Source organism: Adiantum capillus-veneris, chromosome 3 (genome assembly GCF_014529385.1).
Source record: "Adiantum capillus-veneris isolate H3 chromosome 3, ASM1452938v2, whole genome shotgun sequence".
In the NCBI taxonomy this organism is placed as follows: domain Eukaryota; kingdom Viridiplantae; phylum Streptophyta; class Polypodiopsida; order Polypodiales; family Pteridaceae; genus Adiantum; species Adiantum capillus-veneris.
Genome location: NC_140933.1, coordinates 87,312,304 through 87,325,857, shown reverse-complemented (window position 1 = coordinate 87,325,857; position 13,554 = coordinate 87,312,304). Strand labels below are relative to the sequence as shown.

General features: G+C 44.0%; 1 protein-coding gene across 2 annotated transcripts in view; it reads left to right on the top strand.

The window, feature by feature from the left end:
- The first annotated feature begins 263 nt into the window (after nt 1–263).
- The window catches only part of COQ3 (coenzyme Q 3), a 65,807-nt gene continuing 52,516 nt past the window's right edge, over nt 264–13,554 (top strand). The window contains exon 1 of one of the 2 annotated variants that reach the window (XM_086508846.1): nt 264–538. In XM_086508846.1, coding sequence (XP_086364972.1) covers nt 324–538 — 215 coding nt within the window. In that variant the 5' untranslated portion in view covers nt 264–323. The remainder of the gene's footprint in view (nt 539–13,554) is intronic. The other variant, XM_086508845.1, reaches the window with a different exon arrangement.

Sequence of the window (13,554 nt, the reverse complement as noted above, 5' to 3'; positions counted from 1 at the left end):
ATTTGAGTTCGTTATGTAGGCTTTCGAGATGAATTGTTTCATTATTTTTAGATGTAATTGCCTTTTTCCAAAGGTAATTTGTGACAAATTACATGCTAAGCACTCGAAAATGGATCTCAATTGTCTAAAAGGAATAAAGAACAGAAAATCTTGAACAATACAACCAAAATAGATACAAGGGTATTTTGAGAATTTCCACAAATTAGAAGGGTATTTTCGTAATTTTCCCAAAAGTATATGACGATTGTGGCAACCTCACTAGCTTTAGGAATACGTTTAGTACCGTTGTAAGCTGCGAGCTTGCAAACATAAAGCTATCACCGATGCTGCGAGCAACTCTGAAAGATGGATCGCTCCGACATACATATCGACACCTTAGACGCGCGGCTCTCTGCACCATCAGCTCCTCATCAACGCCAGCCCATCCTCCTCACCATCACCAACCTGCTCACAATGTCACGCAAGAAGCTTCTGGGCACAGAAAACCTTTAATAAGTGCCAGTGAAATATCCAAGTTTTCAGCCATGGCAGAAACGTGGTAAGTGTTAGGGTGCATGTTTTTTGTGAGAGAAGGAAAGCAAGAGAGTTATTTTAACGTCCCTTGGACAAAGTCGACCCGTAGGACAGATGAGATACATCTTTGTTACAATCCACTCTGGCTATCCATTCCATACAGGGGAAAAAGTGCAAAATAAAAAATAACAATGCTTTGAAGAACCTCCTCAGAGGTATATTTGAAATGAGGTTTCAATATATAAAGTGAAAAGTACTTAATCTAGATAGGGCATGTGCTCACTCCTTGGAGAGTGGGGTGCAAAATTCTCCACTGATTGCCTGAGTCCTCTTTATAGACTGCCCATTGCCCTTCTTCCTTGCTTCTTTCCGTCTGGAAAATCTTGCTAGTTTATTTTTAAGTTGTAGTGGTATCAGCTCATTTGCTATCCATACCTTTGTTTCTTGCAGTGACTTTTTCTGCTTCATTACTGCTACTTTTGTCAAATCTATTCATAAATGAGACCTTTCCGTGCGTTCCTTTTTAATATGAGGGAGAAGAGGTCTTCAGGTCTACAAACAGGACTACCCTGTGAAGTTGTTCTGTGAGAACATCTGTGTCGACAAGGTAGTCATCCTTTATTTCCTTTGCAATGTCTTTCTATCCCAACCTAGGGGAGGCGTGCCAATCCTTCTTTCGTTATTGATGCTTCCCACCCTTTCCTTCTTTTTAACCAGTGATATGGCTTCATTCACAAAGTGGTCTGAGCTAGATGAATTTACTTCAAAGCTTGATTTGCACTTGCTTTCACTACTCTAGAATCAACTCGTCTTTCTTGATCATTTCGTGCTTCATGACTACCATTTTGATGAGTAGTTGCTTCATCTCTTGCATTCCAGACTGCTTGGTTTTGGGTTTTGGGGGGGGGGGGCGTCAAGTGTGCGAGGTTAAAGCTGAGGCAAAGGTTTTATTTGTCTCCATGCTGCTGCTTTGGTGAACGAGATGCTGACATAGCCCCCCTGGTCTCACAAAGTGTTGACGTGGCAACTACCTGCAAGAGGGAGAAAGAAGTTCGTAGATGATGATGTGGCCATCCGTACAGAGCTGACGTGGCATTTCTGCATTTTCAGCAGCTTTTTAGGGCTGCTGATGTGACAGTTATGCGGCAGCTTTTCAGCAAGGATTTTTGGGCACTAGTTTTAGTTGCTTTAAACAATGCTAGCTTTTTATAATTGTTGCTTTTAGGCCAAGGGCCTCAATAAGGATGGCCACTCTTGGCAAATCAGCTTGGAAGCACAGATCGTGGATTGACACCCCAACTCTTGTACTGTGTGATTGACTAATACAAAAAGAAGTGTGGTATGGGGCACAAGACTTTGGGGCTAGTGCATCTAGAAGTGGACTCCACCACTTCGTGTTGCGATTACTTTGGTGTTTTCAAGTTCAAGTGTGAAAGTTTTCAGTTCTGTTTGTGTGCTGCTGTGAGATAATTGCCTTTTTAGTGGCAAGCCCGTCATAGTGGTACCAAAGCTTCAATCAATTCTTCTTCTACAGAGGATCTGGTCAGACCTTGACAACACACGCCATGGATTTGGTCAGACTTTGACAACACCCGCCATGGATTCTGATAGAGAATCCGATCAGTAACGGTAATCTGTCCCGCTTACTGATTTGTAGCAAGACCAATCTAACGGCAATGGAGATTCCAGTAACAATGGATCAATTCTTCTTCTACAGAAGGATCTGGTCAGACTTTGACAACACACGCCATGGATTCTGATAGAGAATCTGATTAGTAACGGTAATCTATCCCGCTTACAGATTTGTAGCAAGACCAATGTAACGGCAATGAAGATTCAAGTAACAATGGATCGATTGATGAGGAGTTGGATGACCAATTGGAGGAAATTCTTATCACGTATCTGCAGCTTGCAGATCTCTCATGGCAACTGCAAGTCATCACCCTTGCAAAGTTGACTCTGACACCCTTGGAACGACTTTTGGCAAAAAGAGGAATCATGTGACTTTAGAGCCAAAGTACGATAACTTTGAGCGTAGAAAGGGAAAGAAGGAATTTAAACACGGTGGCCAAAGCGTGAAGTTCGATAGTTTTTCCGCTCAGAATATATTTATTCAAGAGTTCGACACCACTTTCTTTGGAGGGAATTTTACCAAAAACCTTTAAGGTTCAAGAGGTGGTATCTCACCTCAAAGGGAATGCATAGACATCGTGGTCTACACTTTTACGCATGGAAAATGTCCGAAATCTGGGTTACGTTCAAAAAGTAGTTTCATTACTTTGGTTAAATCCCCCCTTTGAAGCCGATGTTTTGATGGCATGGAACTGTGTGAGGATGAAAGAGAAAGATACCCTTTCCACCTACAATCAGAGATATTGGGACAAGTTGCTACAAGTGGCTTTTGTCCTTGAAGGAGTAGGTGGAACGTGTAACGTGAAGGCATCACATGCCAATGGAAAAGAATAGATGGAACAAACTTGTAAACACGTCAATAACAAGTGAACTGAAAGAGATGCACGACACACGAGACGTAGAGTGGCGGAATTCTACCCCAAGAGAGCACTGACCCCAAACCTCTGTGCCCCTTTCGGTACTTCTTTATATTGCTTCAACACTTTACAAGGTCAACGGCTTCCACTCCCGCTCCCACGAGAATGCCAGAGAGAGAGAGAGCCCAAAGGCCCTAGGCCAATCCAAAAGCAGAGCATGAAAAGTATACAATCTAAAAGCATTTGATCTCCGAAAGCGTGCGCCCCATGGGCTGTCCATTTAGAGCGCCACGTAAGCAAACTATCAACGCGAAACGCGGAACTGTTCGTAATGTCTGCCACGTTTGCGGAAATCGTTTGTATAGAGCCACGTAATTGGTTTTTATGCTAGGCAGTCTTGTGTGTGTGTGTGGGTCTTCATTATTTAGGCTCCATGGGATGGGGGGATGGGTCCTATAAGTTGGCCCCCCCTCGGCAATGATCTGTAAGGTGGTGAGAACTTCTACAACCTCTATGGTTTAGGCCCTTGGATCGGGATCTGCAAGTCGGCTAGGGTTAGGTTTGGCAGAGGGAAGACTGCATCGCTTGGAGGTTTCAAGCATACAACTAAACGTTCTCCTAGAATCTCGGTTTGCATCGTTCAAAGGTTTTCTAACATACAACAAAACGCTCCCTAGACGCCCAGTCTGCTTTGTTTCAAGGTGCAAACTTTTTCAAACAATAATTCTTCAGTACTCCACCAAAGAGTAATTCACAGATTATTGAAACCAGTAATCAAACTAGAGTAAAAAAATTGTCAAATCGGTACAAAGACATATTTAAAACAGATACAATCCGTTTCAAACATATTTCAAATAGTACTTTCTCAAACAAAGTTCAAAAATATCTAAATACAAAGCAATTAGAAACTTCATGTGGATTTTTGTTCGCTCAGCAGAACTTTGAGGACGATTGGCTTCTCCTGCATCAAGGTAGTCATATAATTCTAGATATGGAGTGTGGGGTCATTCTTGTCTCGCGAGGGCATGCCCTAGAGAGCGTCTCAATTGCCCAACTTCATGATGTGGAAATGAGCTTTTCCCTGGTATCCTTGTTATAGTCATTGGAAGAGCACCGATGAGCGATACCACCTTCTGAGTTTGCCCCGTGGCTACGCGGCTTCAAATTCTCCACCGTGTGCAATCAATCAAAATTATGAAATTCTCAGTAGCTCCTGGGTCAAGGAAGATCAAGGCTTTCAAGGCATTGATTTTGCCATAAGCTCTGCACAATTCATTTGAACTTTCAAGATTAATGCCATAAATATTAGGTACAAGTCCAATGGTGGTCTAGCTCTCTTAGCTCGAAGTGGTCTTGCGGGTCTATCCGCTGTTGGAGATGGAGGTTGCTCCGAGGACGTTGAGGCTCTTTGAGAACATGAATTGAAAGTACGCTTTGTTTGAAAACGTTCAAAGCATTGGCCTTCTTGTAACAGGGTTTCTCATTGACGTCGTGTCAAACGAGGCTTTTGAGGTTGACTTTCACGAGATTGCCTTTGAGGTTATGTTTCACGAGATTCTCGGGGATTTGTTCGTTGTTGTCGGGAGTTTTAATTGTTTGTCGGAGTTGCTTCTGTAATAAACTCTAGCTTGCCTTTTGTAAGTTTGTAGCCGACCGCGGCATGGTCCATAAGCTCTTGCATTGTCCATACTTGTTTAGACAAATAATATTCCTGTAAAGGTGATGGCAGTCCAATGGTATAGTTCGCATTGGTCCTCCAAGGGAATGTGAAAGACATCGGAAGGTAGACACGAAGAAATCTTTGGTTGTAATTTCCATGGTCTCTGTGGCAAGCATTTTCAAGTTGCTCCATTCTGACAAAATGTGGACTTCAAACAGAGGTCATATAACTTCGTGCAAAAATTGTCTTGAAAGCTTGCCAAGTCCTTGGAGCATGCAGTTGGGTCGTGATTGAACTCCACCATTGCATAACATTATCCTTGAGAAATCCCGTAGGTCGAGAAATCTTTGATTCTTTTGTATAGCTCCCCAAAGCATAAATGTTGTCCAATTGTTAAAGGAATTGCAAGGCTTTCTTCCGATCAGAAAAGGTGAAAAATTTGACTGTTGTGCTGCCATCCTTGAAATCCTTTGGTTGGTTAGGCTCAAACTGGTAACGTGGTAGGTCCGTGGACACACACACACACACGGCTGATTGTACGGAAATTCTGGGATTTGTGTTGAAAGGCTGACGTGGCAGTGTACGGATCTTTGGGAAATGCACTGACATGCTGACATGGCAAAGTACATGGCAGGCCGTACGGACAACAATACGCGTTTTGTGCTGCCAGCTTTTGGAGATAACTGCTTTTGGCAGTCTTGAAGATCAGTTGCTTTTAAGTTTAGAGCTTTTTGAGTTTCAGCTTTTGGGGCTCTGCTTTTCGGCATCCCTTGTAAGAATAGATAAGTCCAAGGGCCTCACTTCTCAGGGCTTCTGGACGCAGAGACTGAGAGTGAGCACCCATGGGCTCTTTGTACTTTGCTCACAGATTAACATAAAAAAATAAATACCAAAAGGCACGCCAAGCTTTGGGGCCAATACCTCTTGGCATGGAACTACGCCGGCCATGTTGTCTTTTGTGAACTGTTTTGAAGTGAATCTCTGCTGTGTCGTCGTAGAATCTTGACTTGGGGTGTCCAAGTTTGTTACAGTGGTATCAGAGCACGGCCGATTTCTCCTCTACTGGGAAATCTGATCCCTTATTTCGCGACACTTATGGATTCTAAAAGGAATCAGTCAACTTCTTCTGCATCTGCTGATGCGGGAGGAGATCACAAAGAAGATTCAACCGAATTAACAGAGGAAGAGTACGGGCCACCTCGGCCTACTTAGTACGAACTTCAAGAGATGGAATGTCAACAGCAAGTTGACGAGTGCACAAAGCAGATGATTAAATTTGCGAAAGATCCTCAGTATGCAAAATTTTGTCTCAGCAATCCATCGCTGAAGTGCGCACTCAGTGGCAGAAAGCCACTGAACTACCTATCAAACCGGCAATCAAGAAACCTCCTTCTCCAAGGATGTTTACAGAACAAGAACTTCAAGAGGTGGTTCAGACTCAGATCAGTCGGCTTTTGGACGCGAACAATCAATCCAAAAAGCAAGTGAAAAAGCGCAAGAAGGGGACTGACTACCCTAGTTATTTGGGCCGTCAATCCTCTTTTGCATCTGCAAGAAAGCAGAAGAAGCGTGTACGATTTGAAGGACTATCGCGTTCTTCTTCTTCCTCTTCTTTTGACAGTCCTTCTAGCTCTTCGGACTCGAGCAAGGAGGACAGAAAGGGCAAAAAGCGAAGCAAAAAGCAAAGCTTCGAAAAGGGCAAGAAAAAGGGAAAGAAACCGAGATTCCACCCAGTTTTCGATAGCTCTATAGAGGAGTTATCCTCTAACAGTTCGGACTCCGATGAGCATATGTTTTATGCAAAGAAGCAGCACTTTTATAGAGCCAACCAATATGACTTCCTCGAAGACAAAAGCAAGAAAGCAAAAGAATTTAAAGGTGGACAGTTGATAAAATTTGAATCCTTTTCTGGATTCCGAGATGCTCCGAGGGCTTTGGCCTTCATCCAGCAATTTGATATAGCCTTCTCTGGAGGGCATTACTCAGAACACTCCAAGATTAGGAGGGCTGCATCTTTTCTAAAAGGCAATGCTTGAATATGGTGGTCCACTCTTTTGTGAAGAAAGAAGCTCCAGTCAAGTGGTTGAAATTCAAAAGGCTCTTTATTTCGTCTTGGCTGACCCAAGAGTATGAATAGGATATACGAACCGCTTGGAACCATCTTCGGATGACCAAGGGAGATTCTTTGCACGCTTATTGCGAGAGGTTTTGGGACTCTTTTCTGCCAACCTCTTCATTTAAGGTCTCTTTTAAGAAACAGATTGATCGGTTTTGCTGCGGACTCCCTACAGAGATCCGAGACTACTGCCTTGAACAAAAGTCAAATTCTATTCAAGAATTAATGGGTCATGCGAAACGGGGTTCTCGATACATTTGGGAAATTTGACTTACCTCACCGATGAGATTCTGGCTTAGAGAACCCGACAGACCTCCAACAATGAAATAGAAAGAAAAAGAGTTCCCAAGAAAAGAAGGATAAGGATACACGAACCCGCTTGACTCTTCGAGAAAGGGCAAAGTATATCAGAGAGGGGAAGTGTTTTGGTTGCGGGGAACAAGGACACATCTCCGCAAAGACAAGAACCGACTGAAGACAGGCCAGAGAGTTCTAGAGCAACAGAGGAACATGGCAGAAAAGGCAAGATGAAAGCAGGAGGTACCGGATTGCATGGGTACTGACCTAAGCCTGATTGATGAAAGTACAAAACTTTGGCGAGCTTGGGGCAAAGTGAGATCAAGAAGCTCTAATTTTCTTTGATGGAGGAGCGAAGGCCAACTTCATTTCACTTGAATTGGCGGCATAGCTTAAGATTTACCCTGACAGGATGGGACCACCAACAGAGGTAGTTCCAACGACACTCGGACGGGACATAGCCATTACACCTGTCATTGGCAAACTTCGGTTACTTTATCAAGGGTATTTAGGGCACGAGGACTTCTACATCATGCCTTTGGAAGGCTGTGACATTCTCCTAGGAGTCCCTTGGTACCATAAGAACAATACCGTGGTCGATTATCGGACAAAGAAAGCAATGTTGACGAGTGAAAAGGGCCGAAAAATTGTACTTGATGTAAAGCTGAAGGGCGAGTCCGTCCCTATTGTATCGGCTTCGGCCATTTCCAAATTAATGAAATCCAGTCTCTTTGTTTACTCGATCTACTTGAAAGAGTTAAATGATGAACACAGAACGAACATGTCTGAGCTTTACAAAGAACGCCAAGATTTTCTCCACACACATGCTGATTGTTTCTCTAAGGGCCTGCCAGGCGAGTTGCCCCCATCTCGTCCCGAGGATCTCACTATTGATTTGATTCCTGGAAGCACACCACCGAACTAGCCACCTTACCGTGTTAGCCGAGCCCAGAATGAAGAGATCATGAACCAAGTGAAAGACCTTTTGGAAAAGGGTCTTATCCAGCCGAGTACTTCACCCTACTGCTCTCCGGTATTGTTGGTATTAAAGAAAGACGGGCCTTTCGGACAAGCTTCGGTTTATATGAATTTATGGTGATGCCTTTTGGCCTTACCAATGCTCCAGTGACTTTCAACCGAATGATGGATAGGATTTTCCGAGAGTACGGATCATTTGTCAGCACTTTCTTTGATGACATTATAGTCTTCTCCAAGGATGAAGCAGAACATAGAGACCATCTGCAACAGGTCTTTCAAGCATTGCATGATCACCAGTTAGTTATCAATGCCAAAAAGAGTGAACTTTTCTTGCCAGAGATACACTCTTTGGGACACATCGTCTCAGCAACAGGAGAATAGATGGACCCTTCCAAGATTGAGATATAGTGATTGCCCGATTTAAAGAATGTTCATGAAGCTAGAAGCTTCTTGGGCTTGTGTTCGTACTGCCGGCGGTTCATTCAAAAGTTTGTAGAGGTAGCTTCCCCTTTGTACGTATTGACACAAAAAGGAGTCCCTTTCTTGTGGGGATTGATAGCCGTGACTGCCTTTCAGACACTGAAAGAGAAATTGACTACTAGACCAATATTGACTTTTCCGGATTTGCAAAAGTCATTTGAAGTATATTGTGATGCGTGTGGTCGTAGTCTGGGAGCGGTCTTAATGCAAGAAGGTCATGTGATTGCCTATGAAAGCCGATTGTTTTCAAGGCTAGAATTGACAACACAGATTTATGAGAGAGAGCTTTTGGCGTTGATCCATGCCTCTTACTTAGTGGCGACATTACCTACTCGGAGCCGATTTTATGGTCTTCACTGATCATCAGAGTTTACGCTACTTCTTGTCACAGAAGCAGCTTTCGGAAAAGCAGATGCGGTGGGCTAACATCTTGTCACAGTTTCACTTCCAGATTGTCCATGTTCAGGGATAGAAAAACTTGGTGGCAGATGCTTTGTCTCGGAAGCCGTTAGTCTTGGCTATTTTCGCGACTCATCACAGAAGCTTCGAGGACATGGTTGATCAGTACGCCACAGATCCGGATTTATTTGATGTATTCACTCGAATACAGAATGGGGAGGTAGTAGCGGGATGTTTCATTTGGGATGGCTACTTGATGAAGAAAACGATGTTGTGCGTCACACAGCTGTTGAGGGAAAAGGTTGTGACTGAGTGCCATTGTCCACATTTTACGGGTCACCACGGCATTGACACCACCTTGAAAGGTGTGGAGCGTTACTTCTTTTGGCCGAGACTCAAGAAAGATGTGGATGACTTTGTACTCAGTTGTTTAGTATGCCAGAAGGTCAAGTTTGACAGGCATAAGGCACAAGGATTGTTACAGCCTCCGCCCTTGGGAAAGTATTGCTATGGATTCCATTTTTGATCTCCCGAAGACTCAGAGTGGGCATGATGGCATTTGGACTGTCATCGACGGATTTAGCAAGCAAGCTCACTTCATTCTAGTGAAGAAAACAGTCAAGCCGGATCATTTTGCGAGACTTTTCATTGCACAGATTTTCAGACTACATGGCATGCCTAAGATAGTCTCTGATAGAGATCCCCGATTCACGAGTTTGTTTTGGAGGGCTATTTGGGAGAACATTGGCACACGGTTGCAATTCTCGTCATCATTTCACTCGCCGCAGACAGATTGGGAATTTGAGATTGCAAAATTTATTTATATTGGTTTTATTGAAGTCTTACATTTTTTATCAGAAGACTCAATGGGAAATTTACTTGCCCTTGGTGGAATTTGCCTACAATAACACGATCCACTCTTCGACGGGGAAAGCACCATTTGAGATCGTTGAAGGTGCTCCAAAGGTTCCACCCTTCCTAAGCACTAATTTTTTTTTGAAGTTGACCAGTACACAGTACACGACGAGGGATTTGGACATTGCATTTGCCAAGGTTTGGGAGGCTTTAGTGAAATCTCAGGAATGACACAAGAAGGCAGCAGATCGACGTCAACGAGATTTGAAATTAAAGGAAGACGATTGGGTGCTCTTACGTTTTAAGAAGGCACGCCTAGAAACAAAAAGGGAAAGGAGCGGCTTTTTCCAAAGCTTAGCATGAGGTATTATGGCCCTTTCCAGGTAAAAGAAAAGATAAATGAGGTCTCCTTTAGACTCAAGCTGCCTGATACTTGGAAGATTCACAATGCATTTCATGTGAGTCTATTGAAGCCTTTTAAAGGCGATGTGCCTGAGGATGGGGAGCCTGATGAGCAACCCGAAGTGGAGGAAAGCGAGGAGATACTTGTTCCAGAACAAATTTTGGCACACAAGGACAGAAAGATAAAAGGTAAAGTGGTTAGGTGGTTCTTGGTTAAATTCAAGAACTATCTTGCATTGGATGTGAAGTGGATGGAGGAGGAGGGCCTAGCAGATACTCCTCAAATTTTGGAACTTAACCTTGAAGCATTCGGTTTAGCATAGTCTACTTTGATAGAATCTAGTGCAGCGGGTTTGCACAAGAGGGGAGTCACTCCGCTCCTTTGTCAACGGATTACCCCGATTTTGAATAGAGTCATTGATGTCCCCTTTGGGTTTCAGGGATACGAATGGGCTGAGTAGTATTTTGCTGTATGACTTTATGACATGAATTCCCAAAAATGAAAATGATTGATTTGTACTTGACTTGTTTGAGTGTAGGAACTGAAAGACGGAATGTCTGCAGCATTTCGGTCTCATAAATCTCTATAGACTTGATTGCAATAAGGATTAATTAATCGGGCATCCGTGAGGTCCGGAATGGATCTAGATGCAATTACTAAATACGTTGCCGATGGTCATGGTCTGTGTTGGTACTAACAGTCAGTGTCTACTAAGACAGTTTATGGCCTGTGTTTGTTTTGCAGGCGTAATCGAGGGCGATTACAATTCTTTCAAGAGGAGGGTATGTCACAAAGTGGTGACGTGGCAAGCCCCCGAACACACACACACACATGCGGTTGACTGTACATAAATTTCGGGAATTGCGTCAACAAGCTGACGTAAGAGTGTACGGATCTCTGGGAAATGCACTGACATGCTAACGTGGCAAGCCGTACGGACAACTGTCACAACTCAGTGACGTGGCATAATGGCATACACACACACACACACACTCTCTTGCAAGGGCAGCTCCCGGGACACGCGGATTGAATGCTGACGTGGCACTGCCCTACGGCCGTCCGGAAAAAGCGGCGCGTTTTGCGGGCAGACAGCCACATGGGAGAAGCATACGGAAAAGCAATTACGTGGGCTGGATTCTACACAAGGAGAGAGAAAGAGAGAGCCTTTTGCTTTATTTTAAAAGGCTTTTGAGTTTTCAGAGCATCTGGACGCAGAGTTTGAGAGTGAGAGCTTCCCACTCCCTTGTACTTCGAGCTACAGATTAGTACAAAAAGAAATACCGAAAGGGGCGCCAGTCTTTGGGGCCATTATCTCTAGGCACGGAACTCCACCGGGCCGTATCGAATCAATTGTGAATTGTGAACTGTTTTGAAGTGAATTCCTGTCGTGTCGCAGTAGAATCTTGACTTGGAGTGTCCAAGTTTGTTACAGCGGTATCGGAGCACGGCCGATTTCTCTCCTACCGGAAAATCAGATCCTTTTTACACGGCACTTATGGCTTCAGACAGAGATCAGTCGACTTCCTCTGCATCCGGAGATGCGGGAAGAGATCACGACGAAGATTCATGCGAGGAGTACGGCCCGCCTCGGCCTACTCAGGCGTAGCTCGAAGAGATGGAGCGTCGACGATTGATTGACGATGCAACAAAGATGATGCTAAATTTTGCGAAGGACCCGAAATTTGCAAAATTTATGGGCCTGACCTCCTTCGACGAGGTGCATTCACAGTGGCGGCAAACCACAGAACCAGTCCTCAAACTGGCACTCAAGAAACCTCCTACTCCAAGGATGTTTACAAAGCAAATTAGAAGAGGTGGTTGATGCACGGATTTCTCAGCTTTTTGATACGCAGAACAAAGTAGAAAAGCACGACAAAAAGCAGAAGAAAGAAATTGACCTCCCGGGTTGTTTGGGTCGTCAGTCTACATTTGCATCGGCAAGAAAGTAGAAGAAGCGTGCTCGATTTGAAGGAGTACCCAGTTCTTCTTCTTCTTCTTCTTCTTCTTCTTCTTCTGACAGTTCTTCTAGCTCCTCTGACTTGAGCGAAGAAGATAGAAAATGGATAAAGCGAAGCAAAAAGCAAAGCTTCGGAAAGGGCAAGAAAAAGGCAAAAAAGTCTAAATCTCGCCCAGTTGTTGACAGTTCTAGAGAGGACTCGTCTTCGGATAGTTCGGACTCTGACGACAACAACTTTTATGCAAAGAAGAAGAATTTTTTATAAAGCCAACCAGTATGACTTTCTGGACGATAAAAGCAAGAAAGTCCGAGAGTTTAAGGAAGGTGGACAATCAATTAAATTTGACACGTTTTTTGGTTATAGAGATGCTTCGAAGGCTTTGGCTTTCATATAGCTGTTGACATAGTTGTCTCTGGAGGGCATTACTCAGAGCACTCCAAGATTCGGAGGGCTACCTCTTACTTCAAGGGAAATGCTCGAACTTGGTGGTCCACGCTTCTTTTGAACAAGACAGTGCCAGTTAAATGGCTGAAATTTAAAAGGCTTTTTATTTCTTCTTGGCTGATTCGAGAGTACGAATGCGACATACGAACTGCTTGGAACCATCTTTGGATGACCAAGAAGGATACATTGGATGTATATTGCAAGAGATTTTGGAGCTCTTTTCTACCAGCCTCTTCATTTAAGAAGATCTCGTTCAAAGAATAGATTGAGCGGTTTAACTTGGGACTTCCTACAGAGATCCGAGATCTTTGCTTAGAGCAAAAGTCAGATTCCATTCAAGAACTGATGAGTCATGCGAAACGGGGTTTTGCCATTCACTCAGGTAGTTTGACCTACCCCACAGATGAAATCATGACGGAAAGGACCAAACAGACTTCGAACAATGAAAGTAGAAAGAGGAAGAGCAACCCAGAAAAGCAAGAAAAGGATGCACGACCCAAGCTCACTCTTCGGGAGAGAGCTCTCTACATTAAAGAGGGGAAGTGCTTTGGATGCGGGGAAACCGGACATATCTCTGCGAAGTGCCCTAAAAAGGCATCGAAAGAACAGAACGACAAAGACGAAGAAAGGCCTGAGAGTTTGAAAGCAGCTGAGGAACGTGGACGAAAATGCAAGATGAAAACAGGATTGGTTCCAGATTGCATGGGTATTGACCTAAGCACGATGGACGAGAGTACAGAACTTTGCCGAGCATGGGGCAAAGTGAAAGACCAAGAAGCCCTGATCTTCTTTGATGGAGGAGCCAAGGGAAACTTCATGTCACCTGAATTGGCGGCGTGGCTCGAGATCACACTTGATTAGATGGGACCACTAGCAGAGGCAGTTCTAGCGGTTCTAGCGGCACTTGGCAAGGATGTAGCCATTACACGTGTCATTGGCAAACTTCAATTGCATTGTCAGGG